Source organism: Salmo salar, chromosome ssa06, assembly GCF_905237065.1.
Source record: "Salmo salar chromosome ssa06, Ssal_v3.1, whole genome shotgun sequence".
In the NCBI taxonomy this organism is placed as follows: Eukaryota; Metazoa; Chordata; class Actinopteri; order Salmoniformes; family Salmonidae; genus Salmo; species Salmo salar.
The window spans coordinates 62722486-62743358 of NC_059447.1; the positions used below are offsets into that span (position 1 = coordinate 62722486).

Here is a 20873-nt window from a genome sequence, read left to right on the forward strand (position 1 = left end):
TAACGATAACCATGAGAGAACCCTGAAAGTGAGTGAGTGATTGAGGTTGAGTTCTGTGTTTACTCTCCCTGTGCTCTCATGGCTATCTGGGGAACAGCTCTGGCATTAACCCGACAACTTTTACAGTGAATTACTAGCAAAATAATAGACCTGACATTGGCAATGACATTCTCTGCTCCTTTTTACAAATACCAGCAAACGAATGAAACCGATACAATTATCACAGGTCCTATGAGACTTAGCCAAGTGAGGAGAAAGAATGATGCGATTTAGTCAGTCCTAAGACTCTCCGCTTAATTCTGCCGAAATAAATCTTCAACTAATTCCTCTGTTTTACAGTGATTTGTCCCCAGGACCGCGGCTGGCTACCTGCATATCTTGAAGTGGAGGACTGAGTAGCTGTCACGTTCTGACCAGAAAAGGGGTTATTTGTTATTGTAGTTTGGTCAGGACGTGGCAGGGGGTGTTTGTTTTATGTGGTTTGGGGTTTGTTGGGCTATGTGTTTATGTAGAGGGGTGTTTGTTTAGAGTGTTCTGGGGTTTTGGTTAATGTTCTAGGTTAATATATTTCTATGTTCTAGTCTAGTCTTTCTATTTCTATGTTTAGTTGATGGGGTTGACCTTCAATTGGAAGCAGCTGCTCTTCATTGCTTCTAATTGAAGGTCTTATTTAAGAGGGGTGTTTTTGTCATGGGATTTGTGGGTAGTTGTCTCCTTGTTTAGTGTCTGAGCACATGACAGGACTGTTAGTGGCGGTCGTTGTGTTTGTATACGTGTTTTGTTTGTTTTTTCCTTATTTTTACCAATTAAAGAAAATAAGTTTACACGTTCCCGCTGCACCTTGGTCCAATCATTACGACACCCGTTACAGTAGCATTCAGATGTAGGATCTTAATTTGATCACTCTTTTGCCTAGCAGGAAATGCAAACTTGTAGTGTATTTGAGGTTTAAAAAGGCTTCTAAAGTTGTTGATTTCCCTAACGAGGAATGTATCAACCCCTACAAAAAATTGTCCACATAATAATTCACATTTCCTGTTGCTGTAGGATTATTTTCCTGCTGCAGCAAACTGGCTCAAATAAAGATCCCACATCTGTAGCTGCCTGTTCTAACGAGTTGATGAAGAGGAGCTTTCCCCAGATGTGTCCACTAATCTCCTCATACTGGAGCCTAGCCAGACACCATGACCATTCATAACAACTAATCATTTCCCCTTAATGGGAAAGTATTTTATAGCACCGACTTATGCCCAGTTCTCTTCATGCCTGCATATTAATATTGATGAGGCATTGTCTAACCTTGTTATAGTTTACATAAAACTATTGAGAATTGTTATGGCTATTTCTCTCCTCCACCCTCCCAAAGGAATCAGTTAGTGAAAGCCAATCAAGCTAAATAGCAAATTACCCTGCACAGAGTAACAAGTGGAGAGTATAACTTGGCCTTCGAGTGAGAGAGTCCATTGATAAAGTCTCCAACGAACAACCAAACTTACTTCATTTGACTTCACTTGACCTGTTCTCTAAATATCAAACAAATTTGCACAGCAGACCTCGAAAAACAAATGACTGAGGAGTCCCAGATTGAGTTCTAGCTGTTTACTGAGTCAATATTTACAGTGATTCCATGAGCAGTCCTTTCTCTGAATGTTTAATCACCTTCGCCATATGCTCAGGCTGGGTTTACTTTAGAGAGAGAGAGCTGCTGCTGTGCAATGCTACTCTCAAATCTCTCTGTCTCTACACTGTGGAAGAGAGTCACCCTATCACTCTCGTCACCGCCCGACCTAATCATTCAGTGACAGTCACACCATGCGGATAGATCCATCGCTGTGTAAACAGTAGCTGCAGGCCATTCGTGTGCTTGTCACATCAGTGCCTTGTGCTGACTATGGGTCAGCAGGGCATGGAGGTACTGATCAAATCGTCACTGCGTCATCCCGCCTGTCTGTCGGTCTGTCTGTCTGTCACAGGGCCAGACCACAGGGGAATGGGAATTAGGTCTGTCTGTCTGTCTGTCTGTCACAGGGCCAGACCACAGGGGAATGGGAATTAGGTCTGTCTGTCTGTCACAGGGCCAGACCACAGGGGAATGGGAATTAGGTCTGTCTGTCTGTCAGTCACAGGGCCAGACCACAGGGGAATGGGAATGAGGACTGTCTGTCAGTCACAGGGCCAGACCCCAGGGAAATGAGGACTGTCTGTCAGTCACAGGGCCAGACCCCAGGGGAATGAGGACTGTCTGTCAGTCACAGGGCCAGACCCCAGGGGAATGAGGACTGTCTGTCAGTCACAGGGCCAGACCCCAGGGGAATGAGGACTGTCAGTCAGTCACAGGGCCAGACCCCAGGGGAATGAGTACTGTCTGTCAGTCACAGGGCCAGACCCCAGGGGAATGAGGACTGTCTGTCAGTCACAGGGCCAGACCCCAGGGGAATGAGGACTGTCTGTCAGTCACAGGGCCAGACCCCAGGGGAATGAGGACTGTCTGTCAGTCACAGGGCCAGACCCCAGGGGAATGAGGACTGTCTGTCAGTCACAGGGCCAGACCCCAGGGGAATGAGGACTGTCTGTCAGTCACAGGGCCAGACCCCAGGGGAATGAGGGGATTCTGGTACCTTTTACACTTCCCTACTTTACTTCAACAGAACAGTCAGCCCTCCACACCACTGGCCCTGACACTCCCACTCCCGCTGCTCCAGCCCACAGCAGGACTCAGGCCCAGCCCACGGATTATCTCTCTCTGTCGTGAGACAGCGGTGCCGTGCCGGTCATCGATTCCACTTCCCGAAATAACGGCGAGGCGGAGCGGTCTCGAGTGGCGGTCGGGGGATGATGTGAGATGAACGGTATCTGACGGATATAGACCCTGACACTCCATCTGATTTCTGTCTGGCTGAGTAGAGGCAGAGGCAGAGACCCACAAGCTGACAGAAGACACATTTACAGATGTTATTCTGCCAATTTGTTTCCACATGGTTCCCTCCCCACTACTTGCAAATGGAAAATGACACATCTCCACTATGATCTGAAGAGGGAATTGATCTATTTCTTCCGATTGTTGCCGATACCTCACATTTCCAGGCTACCGTAGACTTGACGAATGAAAATGACACTAGACTACGGTGAAACTACTCAACTGATATGGTTTCAGTACAGCATGTACACCACAAGAGCCATCTATACCCATTATCACAACTTTGCAGTTGGCACGGATCTCATTTCTCCTCTCTCATTCTCTCTGAGTGTGAGAGGCCTGCATGCTGGAGGAACTAGAAGAGTCCTGGTTAGCCGGTGGAGTGTTAATAGTGTCATCTGTTCCCGCTCAGCCCTAACTGACTACACTGAGAGGAGAGAGTTTAGAGGCCTGGTTCATTACTAGAGAGGGGATACTGACACACTCCTCACTATCTGTTTCCCCAAATCGCTGCAGCCACCGGGCCACTGGAATTGATCCTGAGTCCTACCTGGGCTCTGGAGGAGTGGAGGAAAATGTCAGATTCAGGTGAGATTAGAGGAACAAAAATCTATTGTGCTCTCACCGAGACTCTCCTATAATCATTTAAACCTCCCTCCTTCCATCCCTCCAGCCCTGCGCCAAGGAACTGATGCCTTTCGGGTGGATCTGAGTAAGGCTCCTCTGGCACTAACTGCAATGTAATGAAGATGAAGTGACACACGGGAATGAGAGTCAGCCAGAGTACCTTTAATTAGCCATCTTATTATGTAGACTCAACAAAGGTCACTGCCGTATTACTGTCTTATGTCTGTCCAGCGGCCAGTCAAGGGAACGTCTAGGGACAGGCTTGTACCTACACATGCACCCACGCACCCCTGCGCACATACACGAACACCTATGGGTTCACATGTGATAGATGAAAGCAGACTCACCTGTACGCTGGTTAGTGTGGTGTATTGGTAGGCTTTGATAACCAGGTAGTTAGCCTCGATGTCTATCAATCCCAAAATCATGTACTTCCACCATCGCCTTTTCAGAATTGCCAGTAAATTCTCCTCACCTGTGAATCAAAATCAAATCAAATCAAATGTATTTATATAGCCCTTCTTACATCAGCTGATATCTCAAAGTGCTGTACAGAAACCCAGCCTAAAACCCCAAACAGCAAGCAATGTGAAGAGGATAAGAGAGACATGTTCTAAAAACGTCTGTTTCCCACAGGGAAAATAATTGTGCTCATGAGATGTTGTGGGTGGATATAATTGACATTGTCTAGGGATAAGTGCGTAAGCTCCTTATAAGCCTTAACATGCTGAAACTACCGTATATAATATTTCCCTTTCAGCTTCAGCGTGTGGCTAACATTTCAAATTAATTAGAAGACAGATAGAAAGACGGAAACAATTAACATGACAAAACAAACAGATAAACAAAACCACACACGAGAGAAGTCAGCCTTTCCCCGAGGATCATGGAAGGAAAAAGCGTTCCTGCAATCTCATGAGATCAATGCAGTCACCGGCTAGCTAGTTATTTATTTTCAATTCATCTCAGTTACTATACAGCTAGCAAAGTGCAGTAATCTCTTAACACAACAAGCCCAACATGAGAGTGTTCTAAAATGGCCGCCTTTCTTTATGACCATAATTGGCGAAAGAAAGCTCTCTGGGATCAGAGTGTGGGTAGAGAGAGAAATAGAGTAAGGCAGGAGTGGAGGAATAATTGGAGACAACAAAGAAGTGCGTGCAGACTTTCAGCCCAACAATATTTCCAGGGGAGCGAGTGGGAGGCGTTCAAAAGCAAATTATTTTCAGCCTCAAAAACATCAAACTGTCAGACACAGGTTGGTGGGGTTAATACTATGGCAGCTATAGTGTTGTACACTGATACCTTTAGAACAATGATACATGTACTGGTACTTTATTGAAATCTAAGCTAACTGTGAAACAGATGCACTGAAGGAAATTGTTTAATTGCCCTGCATTTACATATTGACAGTCTTTCTATGCACACAAAAATATGCCACCAGTTGTATAGCTGCCTAGAGTGAACACAAGTGTAGAACAAACAGAAACCTTTGTAGGGAAATCGTTCAAAATGGCTTCCATTCCTTGACTGGAGGGAGTTGAGTATTAAGTATTTTCTTAGGATGCCCATTAGCTTTTGCTGAAGCAGCAGCTACTCTTCCTGGGGTCCACAGGAGTGCAGTGCATTGATGGGAAGTCGTTTTATTTCCCAAACTCTGATGGTTCTGTGCTCTGCTAGCTAACAACCATATTCACTGATTTCTACTGGGAGGTGTTCTAGCTTTTTTTTAAACCCACTGGGTATGGGTCACACAGCACAGCAAACATTACCGAGCCTGCCTGCCAGCCAGCCAGCCAGCCAGACAGCCTGCCAGCCAGACAGCCTGCCAGCCAGCCAGCCAGCCAGCCAGCCAGCCAGCCAGCCAGCCTGCCAGCCAGCCAGCCAGCCAGACAGCCAGCCAGCCAGCCAGCCAGCCAGCCAGCCAGCCAGCCTGCCAGCCAGACAGCCAGCCAGCCAGCCTGCCAGCCAGCCAGCCAGCCAGCCAGCCTGCCAGCCAGCCAGCCAGCCAGACAGCCAGCCTGCCAGCCAGCCAGCCAGCCAGCCAGCCAGCCAGCCAGCCTGCCAGCCAGCCAGCTGGCAGCCAGCCTGCCAGCCAGCCAGACAGCCACTGTTCACAGAGAAAGGAAAATATTTCCTAAAGATAGAGGATTATTTACTGAGCTATATGTCCATATCTAAGCGTCCATCACCAAGAGCAGGTTATCTCTTCCTTTAAACAGGGAGGTCATTGTATGCTCTTTCTATATCAATCTCCTTATACCTAGACAGTATAAAGTCAGTGAGGAATAGGCTTATCTGTTACCATTCCTCTCTATGACAAAGCTATAAAGATCAACACTCTACATATATTCTATAGCATTACTGTTACTGTACCGCGCCTATCTACAGTAACGATGTTGAGCTCAGAATCACTCAAGCAGCAGCATCATGAAAGGGCTTGTCCGCCCCGCAGCCGGCCGAAAATATAATCAACAGGAGGAAAAATACATTAAAAAAAGCAATCAAACACCTCTTATTAGAGCCAAGTGTCTCTGAGCACGCTATTATCACAGCCTGCCTGGCACTCACACACTTTATGTGCTCGATGGGTCAGTATTCCACTGCCATTTCAGACACCGAAAAGCAATTTAAATGTACCTGAGGAAATCAGAAAACATCTCCAGACCTGGTTAGAAGTGCAGAGGAGACGTGATGAGTGTGAGGGATCAGGATGTGTAGCAGGCAGCAGCTTTTAATAAGGCCAGAATAAGAGAACATTAAGCTGTCTGGGTAGTGACAGTGAAAATGAAGCTAGCTAGCTAGCACAGGTCCCCTGGAGCTCCTCTGGGTACACACACACACTGATTGGCCATGTAAAAACAATTAAACGATGCTACTGGAAAAGATCCTGCAGGGCTCTACAATTTCAATTACTCCACCAATTAAAGCACTACTAGTCCTAGAACTTGATCATGAATAACGAGACCATTGGATGGTAATGTTTCCTTAGCAACCTCATAGTCCAAACAATTCTAAACACCGAGGTCATTACACTGAAATCATTGCACATTTAGAAAACGGCACAATGAGATATGAAATATGTTCCTAAAATAAATGCACCTAAAATGATCCAAAACATTCACTTACTCTACAACCAAAATTCTTGATATCTCTCCTTTTCATTGCAGGTTACAGTCCCCAATTAACTCTTTTGGCCTGCTGGACCTGTAAATGTTCATGCGTGTGTCATTATAGTGACATTTACTAGATGACCAGGGGCCTGGGGCGGAGCAGAGGTGTCACTACGGAGCTTGTTACGAGAACTGATAAGGGCCAACAAACTAATCACACTAGGCTGCAGCACAGACAACCACCATTCAACATTGGGTTGTCTCCTCTGGCAAAGGATACATTCCTGTCACATACAACAGATCCCAGACCTGCTCAAGACATTACATGCATATGAACAGCATATGAAAAACGATTTTGCATACAGTACAATGCTGATTTTGCATACACTTGGCCAGCTATTTCTGGAACAGAAAGCCCAGCAGCACATGGTAGAAGACAGAGCCGTGCCAGGGAACAGCAACAGCAACAGCAGTAGACAAAGGAGACAGACGCCGTGTCCATTCCAGCCCACCTCATCAAGCTCTGTGGCCAACGGTGGTGTCAAGGGACTCAGTGTGCAGGCTAATGACGGAGCCTAGGTGCTTCATCAGTGCTCCTCTACCAGACAGGCCTATCTCTCTCCCTCAGGCACTAATTGGGATGCTTCTAAATCTGCTCCAATTTGAACTCGGGACTTTTTTCTCTTCCCCCTGCGCCTCTACCAGGGGTACTTAGAGGGAACTTCTAGTACCTAGCTAAACTGTTAAAGAAAAAGGTTCATCATGGTTAAAATCAAGCCTTGCATGCTCGTCAACTTCAACATCAGCCAGGGTTAGAGAGGCGTCTTTCTGCTTGGTGTTATAGTGTGAGTTCTCGTCGTGAAGAAGGTTGCCCCGGTGAAGAAGGTTGCCCGGTGAACCGCCGACTATCTCAAACAGAGGAGGGAGATTGAAACGACGGCGTGGGAGGCCCAAACACTGGAAGTCCCTTTTAATCAACGCACCGCTATTCGCCGAGGTGTGCAAATACGCTCTATCATTGTTTACACACAAGGGAGGGAGAGAGCCCATCACTAAGTCACACAGATCAGTGGAGACCAATCACCTGACCTTCTGTTTGAATTGTGTCTGATGGGATGCTTGTTGTCTTTAGTCTAGTCTAACAGACAGAGATCAGAAGCTCAGTGGAGGGTGGAGGGGCAAGAGGCTGTGAGAGAGAGGCTGTGAGAGGGAGGGAGATGGGGTGCAGGCTCTCTCTCATACGCACACCAGGGTTGGTCTCAATGCAGAATCTTGGAATTCACTCCCATTCAACTCATGAGTTAAAATTCTAATTAAATTGGCCACACGCCACAGGATGTAGAATTTGAATTTGAGTTTGAATCAGTGCAAATCAAAGAAATTCCACTCGGTCATAGAACATGAGAGTTTCATTAAATCGGAAAGGTCACACTTCCAGATACTAAAGAATATATCACTTTTCTCTGGAAACTATGTTCATAAACTCTTTTAACCTTAGTGCTTAGAATAGCCAATTATAATTCCACCAAGGCCAAAGGGTTAACTTGAGGGTAAAACTAATGCATTCTGGGAAATGTGGGAAATGTATTTTCCCCTTATATTTAACAAAAGATTAATGAAATATATGAATTTGCCCTGAAATATTGTTTCAACAATATTTTATATGCATGTATATAATGACATGTTTGATGTTTTATATATAAGATGTACGCTGAACAAAAATATAAACGCAACATGTACAGTGTTGGTCCCATGTTTCATGAGCTGAAATAAAAGATCCCAGAAATGTTCCATACGCACAAAAAGCTTATTTCTCAAATTTTTTGTGCATACATTTGTTTACTTCGCTGTTAGTGAGCAATCCTGCTTTGCCAACAAAATCCATCCACCTGACAGGTGTGGCATATCAAGAAGCTGATTAAACAGCATGACCATTACACAGGTGCACCTTGTGCTGGGAACAATAAAAGGCCACTCTAAAAAGTGCAGTTTTGTCACACAACGCAATGCCACAGATGTCTCGAGTTTTGAGGGAGTGTGCAATTGGCATGTTGACTGCAGGAATGTCCAAAAGAGCTGTTGCCAGAGAATTTGACGTTCATTTCTCTACAGTAAGCAACCTCTAACGTTGTTTTAGAGAATTTGGCAGTATGTCCAACCAGCCTCACAACCACAGACCACGTGTAACCACACCAGCCCAGAACCTCCACATCCAGCTTTTCACCTGCGGGACCATCTGAGACCATCCAGCCAGACAGCTGATGAAACTGTGGGTTTGCACAACCAAAGAATTTCTGCACAAACTGTCAGAAATCGTCTCAGGGAAGCTCATCTGCGTGTTCGTCATCCTCACCAGAGTCTTGACCTGACTGCAGTTCGGCGTCATAACCGACTTCAGTGGGCAAATGCTCACCTTTAATGGCCACTGGCACGCTGGAGAAGTGTGCTCTTCATGGTTGAATCTTGGTTTCAACTGTACCGGGCAGATGGCAGACAGTGTGTATGGTGTTGTGTGGTTGAGTGGTATGCTGATGTCAACGTTGGGAACAGAGTGCCCCATGGTGGCAGTGGGGTTATGGTATGGGCAGACATAAGCTACGGACAACGAAGGCAATTGCATTTTATCGATGGCAATTTGAATGCACAGAGATACCGTGACGAGATCCTGAGGCCCATTGTCGTGCCATTCATCCACCACCATCACCTCATGTTTCAGCATGATAATGCCCATGTCACAAGGATCTGTACACAATTCCTGCAAGTTGAACATGTCCCAGTTCTTCCATGGCCTGTATATTCTCCAGACATGTCACCCATTGAGCATGTTTGGGATGCTCTATATGGATGTGTATTACAGCGTTGTCCAGTTCCAGCCAATATCCAGAAACTTCGCACACCCATTGAAGAGGAGTGGGACAACATTCCACAGGACACAATCAACAGCCTGATTAATGCATATCTGTATTCCCAGTCATGTGAAATCCATAGATTAGGGCCTAATTCATTGATTTCAATTGACTGATTTCCTGATATGAACTGTAACTCAGTAAAATCTTTACAATTGTTGCATGCTGTGTTTATATTTTTGTTCTGTGTATTTTTATATACGCTACACCTAATATAGAAGGCATTTGAATTTCATTCACTTATATTTCCTTTCATTCAAATTTGAATTGCAATTTTGTATCCTGTTTCCTACTTCAATTCAAATTCAAGAATTGAATTGGAATTTATGAGACATTCTCAATGCAATTCTGAATTGAGACCAACCCTGACACACACACACACACACACACACACACACACACACACACACACACACACACACACACACACAGTGCCCTTGAGAAGGCCCACTTCACCTGGACTACCTCAGTTACAACACACAGTGTGTGAGACACTCGGCAAGCTAACAAATAATGACAAGATTATGACACCCCACCTGTCGAGTGGTGGCACACACACACTGTGGGACTCCGAGACCATACAGAGGAGTACTCAGAAAGATGGAGAGAGACTGAGAGAGGTACTAAACACACATCCCTCTAGAGGTCATTATAGCCATTGTATTCGACATAATCATTTTTCATGAACATGCTACCTTTATTTTCCACCTACTACCAGACAATACCATCACACCGTTCATTCAATACCAATTTATCCAGACTCAATGGAATCACTGATTGGATATCTCACAATGGAACAGTGGCGATTTTAGCATGTAAATCTTGGTGGGGCAAACTCCCCCCAAAAATGTGATGCATGCCAGCAAAGCCATTACACAACACAACACTAAACAATACATTAATTGCACTATAACGGTGACAAACTGTTAGGGCCTACATAAAGCTGTCCCAACAGCGGAGATTTCTTTTCCTTTTTTTTTTCACTCTATGAATTCTTACCACCGCAACACCTGGCTATCAGCGTAGGCTTGTCTGGCAGTGAAACAGTTAATTCGGCCTTATTTACTGCCTTTAAAAAAAAAAACAGAGCTGATATGGTGACTTGCTTAAACAAATGTGGTTTCTACTGACAATTGAGATGTACAAGCTATGGCATAAGGGAACGATGAGCGGATAAGAGGCTAAGATTAAGACATTAATGAGCGAGCTAAGACGGACGTAGTCAATATAAATATTTGTTCAGCACTTTTGAAATGTACAGCAGCAGAATTTAGAACCGTTCTTACAGTATTCTCCCTGTACACCAAGTCAGAACGGTATGACAAATAAAGGGGCCGTAGGAGAAAAAAAGGGGGGAAAAAATGGTGCTTTCAAGACATCTGGGAACTCGGAAAACAAGGTCAAATCATGACGTCAGTGATCTTCAGGTCGGAGCTCAAGAAAGGGCCCGACTTAGAATTCTGAGTTGGATGACCATTCAAAACGTATTTTCCCAGTCGGAGCAAATTATTTTCAGAGTTCACAGCTGTCTTGAACTCACTGAGATTTTCCAGTTCCGAGTTTCCAGTAGCTTTGAACGCGGCAGAAGTCATGCTGGATTGACAGCATGGCCAATGTATTCAACCATTTCTGGCCCATGGTGTTGCGTGTGAATGTTTATCTTTTTAATCTTGGAAAAGAGACCCTTAAACCCAGACTTGGATCACACACCCTCTCCACCGAATTGCTGGGGAAGCAAAATAGTGATTGCTTTGCAACGCTTGTAGTGAGCCAATGATTCCTTCCAAACCACTCATTGTTGAATTTGCGATTTCAAACTTGTTGTGTAATGTTTATGTCCAATAGCCGATGAGCACCGATACGTTTTGTCTATAATTTCTCTTCATATGACAAGGAATGAATAGGATTTACCAGTAGATTGTCAACGTGATTCATCATGATGACTGCTTGTCTAGCTAGCTAAGATTTTGAAAGTATGATGTTGACATGATCAGTCCAATCAAAGCTAAAGTAGATATAACGTGATTTGACATCATTTTATCTGGGGCCAATGACCTTGAGCCTTCTTGGACGGGCACTTCTAATGTAAATCTATGCCAGCATCCAAGGGGGCTTGAACTTTCTAGCTCTTCCTGTAGATTTTGCGGTGACGTAGTGTCCCCATGAGTGACAGAACACTGAGCCAGTCACGGCACAACTAGAGAAGATTACCAACCCCTATGCTCTGTATTTTCCACTAGCTGCCCCTCCACCACAGAAAGCACTGAGCTAGGCTGAAACGCCTGCATTTTGGAGCTGCCTTACTCAAGAATGCAAAAAATAAACCAGGTTTGTATGCAGCTTTATTAACTCAATAAACATTGTTTTACATTGTTTGCAAACTGATATGTGGCATGTATTATTGCCAAAATAATATGCAAAACAGGCAACAACAACCAAAATAAAAACATTACTGTTTATTTTTTTGCTAAACAGCTGGGGCTCAAAACACATGATTAAAGACTTGATTAAGAATGAGGTTAAAGACTTGATTAAGAATGAGGTTAAAGACTTGATTAAGAATGAGGTTAAAGACTTGATTAAGAATGAGGTTAAAGACTTGATTAAGAATGAGGTTAAAGACTTGATTAAGAATGAGGCCTATGTAGAAAGGTCCATCCATATTCCATAGCAGTGGCGACCCATCAGCCCCACCCGCCCTGAATGACGGGTCGCCACTACAATGGAATATTTTTTTAAACTCTATCATAAAACTCCTAAAACACTCTTAATATGGCAAAGTGTGCGGTTAGATAAGCAAGCATAGGCTACTTAGTACCTCCTCTCTCCTCCTTCTATCCCCAACCCTGATATAGACATAAGTTATTACATTATTGATTATTTGCTTATGGGAACAGAAGCACAATCAGCCGTATACTGTATATTCTGCTGAGATTGTCCCTGCAGCAACACCCCGTTGCTTATTGAGTCTCCTCTGCTGTCAATAGGCTGGGAAGGGCAGAGCCTCCCTCCTAAAGAACAATATAAGAGTGAGCTCACAGAGGCAATCACCTGCTGGGCGGATGCAGGCATTGACCTGACCAAGTACCGGCAGGCTCCTGAAGGAAGATACCACGGGAGGTAAAGAAGAGTACTGACCATAGATAACTCCACCAAACTCTCCCCAAAATAAACAGAGTCAGAGGCGCACCTCAGACACACACACACACACACACACACACACACACACACACACACACACACACACACACACACACACACACACACACACACACACACACACACACACACACACACACACACACACACACACTGAAGAGATAACTAGAGCATTCACCCACACATTTATATTCAGTCCAATTCAACACAACTAAAAGCACTGAAGTATAAAATGCCTGACAAAAACCTGAGTCGACAGTCAAGGACAGTCCAGGGAGATAAGGAGATGATTGATTGAACATCCCATAGAGAAGTTAAAATATTGATGGAGAAAAAAAAGAGGTAGGCTGTGGGTATTGCTACATTGTAACATACTGTAAGTGCATTAAGTCATTGCAGGTGCATTGCATCATTCAGCCTGCGATGTCAGGGCTGTTTTCCTTGTGGGCTAACATTTATTACGTATTACACTGAGAGAATGCTGCTGTGTTAAGGCTTTTTCTGAAGAGAGCTAACCTCTCTACCCTAGTAGCCATGTTATTACAGTCCCTCTGTCTGTTAGAGTATAGGCCTACACCACAGATAACTATTGTGTACTATCACCTTGTCAGTCACCATATACAGTATATTATATACTATATATACAGTATATTATGGTCACATGGTGTGAATCCATTACGGCCTTGACATGTATTCTCTGTCTGTATTTCTATAGTAGAGACCAATAGTGGAGGCTTCCCAGCTTTTTAGGCTTCATGGCAAACACATCTCTTTACTTACAAATCAATACATTGAATTTCACTTAGAAGTGATTAATTAGGTAACAAAAGCTTGCAAGCTGAAGAACACCATCCCAACCGTGAAGCACGGGGGTGGCAGCATCATATTGTGTGGGTGCTTTGCTGCAGGAGGGACTGGTGCACTTCACAAAATAGATGGCATCATGAGGAAGGGAAATTTATGTGGATATATTGAAGCAACATCTCAAGACATCAGTCAGGAAGTTAAAGCTTGGTTGCAAATGGGTCTTCCAAATGGACAATAACCCCAAGCATACTTTCAAAGTTGTGGCAAAATGGCTTAAGGACAACAAAGTCAAGGTATTGGAGTGGCCATCACAAAGCCCTGACCTCAATCCTATAGAACATTTGTTGGCAGAATTGAAAAAGTGTGTGTGAGCAAGGCCTACAAACCTGACTCAGTTACACCAGCTCTGTCAGGAGGAATGGGCCAAAATTCACCAAACTTATTGTGGGAAGCTTGTGGAAGGCTACCCGAAACGTTTGACCCAAGTTAAACAATTTAAAGGCAATGCTACCAAATACTAATTGAGTGTATGTAAACTTCTGACCCACTGGGAATGTGATGAAAGAAATAAACGGTCCCGTGTGGCTCAGTTGGTAGAGCATGGTGTTTGCAACGCCAGGGTTGTGGGTTCGATTCCCATGGGGGACCAGTACGGGGGAAAAAATGTTTGAAATGTATGCATTCACTACTGTAAGTCGCCCTGGATAAGAGCGTCTGCTAAATGACTAAAATGTAAAAGCTGAAATAAATCATTTTCTCTACTATTATTCTGACATTTCACATTCTTAAAATAAAGTGGTGATCCTGACTGACCTAAGACTGAGTTTTTACTAGGATTAAATGTCAGGAATTGTGAAAAACTGAGTTGAAATGTATTTGGCTAAGGTGTATGTAAACATCTGACTTCAACTGTATAAACTTGGTTATATAACCTGCAATTATTAATTGAGAGTATCCTTATGGTTTCCTGGCATTTTGTTTCTGAGCACCAGTTAAGCACAGATGGACGCGACAGTTAGTGCAACAAAAATAGAAAGTGTTTCAGCACAACCCTCCCATCCTAAACCCACCCACAGGTTCTCCGCCCTACAACTGTTCTGAGCTTTTCAGTGATTTTAACCGTTATTTATGGCTGTTCAGTCATTTCTCTTGGATGGGTCTCCACCTGGAAAAAGCCAGTCCCGCCCCCCCCGCTCTGACAGATTGGTAAAGAAGAATGCTGGCAGCCATTCCCATTAATCTGCTAATCCTGAAAAAACAATGGCTGAGCCTGCTGGACCATAAGTTTGGGCGCCATTATTGTGTCAGAGAAGAGAGGGCCGGCCAGGCATGTTGGTCCCTATGGTGGCAAATGAGAGATTCTGATACAAGGTGGCATTTCCTGTTTCGGGTGTCTGTATGCTGTATGAGTCACATTAGCACCCATGGAGGCAGTGGAAGGATGGGTCCCTCAGATATTAGATCATTCTGTCACCTACTGTGCCACACCAAGACCTGTTCTGTTTTCATTGACAGTGAGCACAAAACATGTCTCTACAACAATAAAATATCTCATTTTAAAATCTATTTTACATTGGATGACATTTCAAAAACTTCTCATCTAGATCGTCGTCAGCTCCTTGAGTTAATAAAAATGCTAAACGTATTCTTTGGCACATTAAAACTAGCTCTGTCTCTGTGTATTTAATATCAGTGGGGCTCAGTGCTGGGTAATTGCTGTAATATAAATGTGGTTTAATAGGGAAAGGCAGCCACCACTGATGGTGCAGCCTGAGAAAAGCCTTGCTATCAGCCATCAGCATGAACCCAATGTAATTAATAATCGTCTAAGCGTATTAATGTGAATAATCACCTCCCCTCACTTCCTGTGATAAGTCATGCACTTCTGAGAGAGAGGAAAGGGAGGAGAGAGAGAGAGAAGAGGGGATAAAGAGAGAGAGGGGAGAGAGAAAGAGAGAGAGCGGAAGAGAGAGAGAGAGACACCTTGGAGGAGTGCCAGCTCAGCCCTCTCCTGTTCTCCTCCTTCTGTGACCCCAATTCTGGGCTACAGTATAAATCGAATTTGAGTGAGGACGAGCAGGTCAGGAAGCCCTATGGGGAGCAGAGAGGAAGGAGAAGGAGGGAGAGGAACTGAGCCCCCATTCATTTCAGTCTGGAATAACAGAGGTGCTGCTGCTTACACTTACAGTAAGTGGCGGTCGGAGCCAAAGGCTAGGAGGAAATCTGTGGACTAGTGGATAGTGAATTCAAACCAGTGGGACGGTGTGGTGAAAGCACTTTAAGGTCAAAGTAAATATGTGGTTGCACTTTAAAGGCCCAGTGCAGTCAAAAACGTGATTTCCTGTGTTTTATATATATTTTCACACTATGAGGTTGGAATAATACTGGGAAATTGTGAAAATTATGATACGATAATAAAGAGTTGTTGAAAAAGACGGCCTGAAATTTCTACCTGTTTTGTTGGGATGGAGTTTTGGCATGCCTGGTGACATCAGTTTCCCCCTACACACTCAGACCACTCCCAGACAGTCCAAGCAAAAGTCTTGCTTGAGAAATTGCTAAGAAGTTATTTTTGTTTGTTTTTGACAGTTTTAATCGAAAACATTCAGAGTAAGGTACTTAATTTGAGTGCTCCCGAGTGGCGCAGCAGTCTAAGGCACTGCATCTCAGTGCAAGAGGTGTCACTGCAGTTCCTGGTTCGAATCCAGGCTGTATCACATCTGGCCATAATTGGGAGTCCCATAGGGCGGTGCACAATTGGCCCAGCGTCGTCTGGGTTTGGCCGGAGTAGGCCGTCATTGTAAATAAAAATTTGTTCTTAACTGACATGCCTAGTTATTATAAAGGTTAAATAAATAAAATAAATACAAAATAATTGTTACCCATAAATTATTTGATATTGAGATAAAAACAGCTTCATTGGACCTTTAAGCACTGTTGGGTAGGCTATATGTTTGTTGTCGATGTTTTAGTTCAGTGTAGCTCAGAATAAACTGGTGGTTTGATCAAAAAAGATACTTTGTGTACAAAATATTATGAACTTTGTCCATTACATACAGTATATATTATATACATACAGTATATATTCCACATTTTGTTACGTTACAGCCTTATTCAAAAATGGACCTACAGCAATCTACACACAATATCCCATAATGACAAAACAAAAACAGGTTTTTAGAAATTTCTGCAAATGTATTAAAAACAGAAATACCTTATTTACATAAGTATTCAGACCCTTTTGCTATGAGACTCGAAATTGAGCTCAGGTGCATCCTGTTTCCATTGATCATCCTTGAGATGTTTCTACAACTTGATTGGAGTCCACCTGTGGTAAATTCAATTGATTGGACATGATTTGGAAAGGCACTCACCTGTCTATATAAGGTCCCACAGTTGACAGTGCATGCCAGAATAAAAACCAAGCCATGAGGTCGAAGGAATTGTCCGTAGAGCTCTGAGACAGAATTGTGTCGAGGCACAGATCTGGGGAAGAGTACCAAAACATTTCTGCACCATTGAAGGTCCCCACAAACACAGTGACCTCAATCATTCTTAAATGGAAGATGTTTGTAACCAATTGGGAGAGAAGGTCCTTGGTCAGGGAGGTGATCAAGAACCCGATGGTCACGCTGACAGAGCTCTAGTGCTCCTCTGTGGAGATGAAGGACAACTATCTCTGCAGTACTCTACCAACTAGGCCTTTATGGTAGTGGCCAGACGGAAGCCACTCCTCAGTAAAAGGCACATGACAGCCCGCTTGGAGTTTGCCAAAAGGCACCTAAAGACTCTCAGACCATGAGAAACAAGATTATCTGGTCTGATGAAACCAATATTAGCCTGAATGCCAAGCGTCACGTCTGGAGGAAACCTGGCACCATTCCCTACGGTGAAGCATGGTGGTGGCAGCATTACTGTAGGGATGTTTTTCAGCGCCAGGGACTGGGAGACTAGTCAGGATCGAGGCAAAGATAAACAGAGCAAAGTACAGAGATCCTTGATGAAAACCTGCTACAGAGCGCTCAGGACCTCAGACTGGGGCGAAGGTTCACCTCCAACAGGACAACGACCCTAAACACACAGCCAAAACAACGCAGGAGTGGCTTCGGGACAAGTCTCTGAATGTTGTTGAGTGGCCCAGCTAGAGCCCGGACTTGAACCCGATCGAACATCTCCTGGAGAGACCTGAAAATAGCTGTGCAGCGACACTCCCCATCCAACCTGACAGAGCTTGAGAGGATCTGCAGAGAAGAGTTCCCCAAATACAGGTGTGCCAAGCTTGTAGCGTCATACCCAGGAAGACTCAAGGCTGTAATCGCTACCAAAGGTTCTTCAACAAAGTACTGAGTAAAGGGTCTGAATACTTATGTAAATGTCATATTGCAGGGTTTTTTATCACAAATTTGCAAAAATGTCTTGATAAATACACGTAAAAAAAAAAAAATGTAAGCCTTGACACAATTGAGACACGGAGAGACAATTGAGACATGGATTGTGTATGTGTACCATTCAGATGTTGAATGGACAAGACAAAAGATGTAAGTGCCTTTGAATGGGGTATGGTAGTAGGTGCTAGGCGCACCGGTTTGTGTTAAGAACTGCAACGCAGCTGGGTTTTCACGCTCAACAGTTTTCCGTGTGTATCAAGAATGGTCCACCACCCAAAGGACACCCAGCCAACTTGACACAACTGTGTGAAGCATTGGAGCCAACATGGATACAACTCAATATTAGGCAGGTGTTATTTATCGATCTTGTCTCATCGCTGCAACTCCCCAACGGGCTCGGGAGAGGTGAAGGTCAAGTCATGTGTCCTCCGAAACATGCTACTTAACCCCCGCCCGCTTAACACAGAAGCCAGCTGTACCAATGTGTTGGGGGAACACTGTTCAACTGACGACCGAAGCCAGCCTGCAGGCACCTGGGCCGCAATGTAGCACCGTAATCCCCCGGGAAGGTGTTCTTAATGTTTTGTACACTCAGTGTATAGTTGGTTATGAGAGGGTTATGAATTTATTCATAGCTGTTTATCTGTTACTGTTTCAACTTTAGCTACAAGTGAATGGGACAACAGAACTGTTGGCTGCAGTGCCGGGGCAGGCAGCTGCTCCTGTTGTTGGTCCTTCCAGTAAGGCACTCAATTATCACTATTCATTCTGTGCATGGTCAATGCTTACTGAGGCTCTCAACTACAGCTAGGCCCTGCCTTACACGACACAGAATGGGACCAATTTGGCCAGGAGCCTCTTGGACAAGTAGCCACACTAACAGAGAACAGCTTGCTTGGAAATAATGAGATTGCTTGTCTGTTAAAACCTGTTGGGGCTAGGGGGCAGTATTGAGAAATTTTGAAAAAAATATGTGCCCATTTTTAACTGCCTTCTACACCAACTCAGAAGCTAGGATATGCATATTATTAACACATTCGGATAGAAAACACTCTGAATTTTCTAAAACAGTTTGAATGGTGTCTGTAAGTATAACAAAACTCATATTGCAGGCAAAAACCTGTGAAAAATAGATTTAAAAAAAATTTGAATTTTGTGACTGTACTATTTAGTGTCATTGTTTTATAGATACCATAGTGAGAAAGGATTCATTTCGCAACTCCTACGGCTTCCACTAGATGTCAACGATCTTTATAAAGTTGTTTGAAGCGTCTATGATAAACAGAGAGCAAATTAGAATGCAAGGAAGTTGACATGTCGTCACTTCATTTTTTTGCGCCTGCGCATAAATCTGAGAAGCGTGAGTTTGTCATAATTGTTTATCTAGACATAGGATAGGTTGTGTGAAAATATTACTGATGTTTAACGTTAAAAATGGACCAAAAGATTAATGCTAAACAACGTTTGACATGTTTGAACGAACGTAAATAGATTATTTACTAGGTTTTTTTAGCTTTTCGGCGTGATTTTACACCCCCCCCACCACGTTTTGTGGGAGCATAATGAACGCTAACTACTTGGTGTTATTTGGACATAAATTATGAACTTTGTCAAAAGAAACCACATTTGTTCTGGACCTGGGATTCCTGGCAGTGCCTTCTGATGGAGATAATCAAAGGTAAGGGGATATTTACAATGTTATTATCGATATTAGATGATGCTAACTGTATAGCATAGCTTATTGTTCTTAGCATAGCACCCCGTTTATTGCAAAATGTGATTTCCCAGTAAAGTTATTTTGAGATCTGGCCATTCGGTAGCAATTACGAGATGATAATATATTCTTCTTTGAATGACAATATTATAATTTACCAATGTTTTCGAATAGTAATTTTGTTATGTTCACCGGAAGCATTTCAGAGAAGAAAAAAATCTGAATTTCACGCTACTGTAAAATGCTGCTTTTGGATATAAATATGAACTTGATGGAACAAAAAATGCATGTATTGTATAACATAATGTCCTAGGAGTGTCATCTGATGGAGATTGTCAAAGGTTGGTGCATAATTTTAGCTGGTTTCTGCTTTTGGTGACGCCTGACCTTGAATTGAAACTGGATGTTTGTACTTTTGTTGCTATGTACTGTCCTAACATAATCTAACTTTATGCTTTTGCCGTAAAGCCTCTTTGAAAATCGAACAATGTGGTTAGATTAAGGAGATGTTTATCTTTTAAATTGTGTAAAATAGTTGATTGTTTGAGAAAATTGAAATTATTAGATTTTTGATGTTTTGAATTTCCAGCCTTGTTAGCAATCCCGTCTCGGGGTTCATTGCTAACCTGTAGCCCCAACAGGTTTTAACAGCCTACATTCTAATTTAAGAGGATGACAGTTTTGTCTAATCAAAAACATGGGTCATGCTCTACTCTAACCCCTCAACATAGCCAATCCTGACTCCGGTATACTTGGGATCAAGTATTACTATACTACACTGAACAAAAATATAAACGCAACATGCAACAATTTCAACGATTCTACTGGGTTTCAGTTCATATAAGGAAATCAGTCAATTGAAATAAATTAATTGGGCCCTAATCTATTGATTTCCCATGACTGGGCAGGGGCACAGCCATAGGTGGGCCTGGGAGGGCATAGGAGCCAGGCCCAGCCAATCAGAATGAGTTTTTCCTCACAGAAGGGCTTTATTACAGACAGAAATAATCTTAATTTTCATCAATTGTCTGGGTGGCTGGTCTCAGACAATTCCGCAGGTTAAGAAGCCTGATATGGAGGTCCTGGGCTGCCAAATTCTATAAAACAACATTGGAGGCGGCTTATGGTAGAGAAATCAACATCTCTGGCAACAGCTCTGGTAGACATTCCTGCAGCCAGCATGCCAATTGCACGCTCCCTCAAAACTTGAGACATCTGTGGCATTGTGTTGTGTGACAAAAC

The 20873-nt window shown here is 43.5% G+C and overlaps 1 protein-coding gene across 1 annotated transcript in view; it reads right to left on the reverse strand.

The window, feature by feature from the left end:
* Window positions 1–20873, reverse strand: part of slc35f1 (solute carrier family 35 member F1) — a 123017-nt gene that overhangs the window by 36004 nt on the left and 66140 nt on the right. The window contains exon 3 of the mRNA XM_014205138.2: window positions 3892–4019. Coding sequence (XP_014060613.1) covers window positions 3892–4019 — 128 coding nt within the window. The remainder of the gene's footprint in view (window positions 1–3891; window positions 4020–20873) is intronic.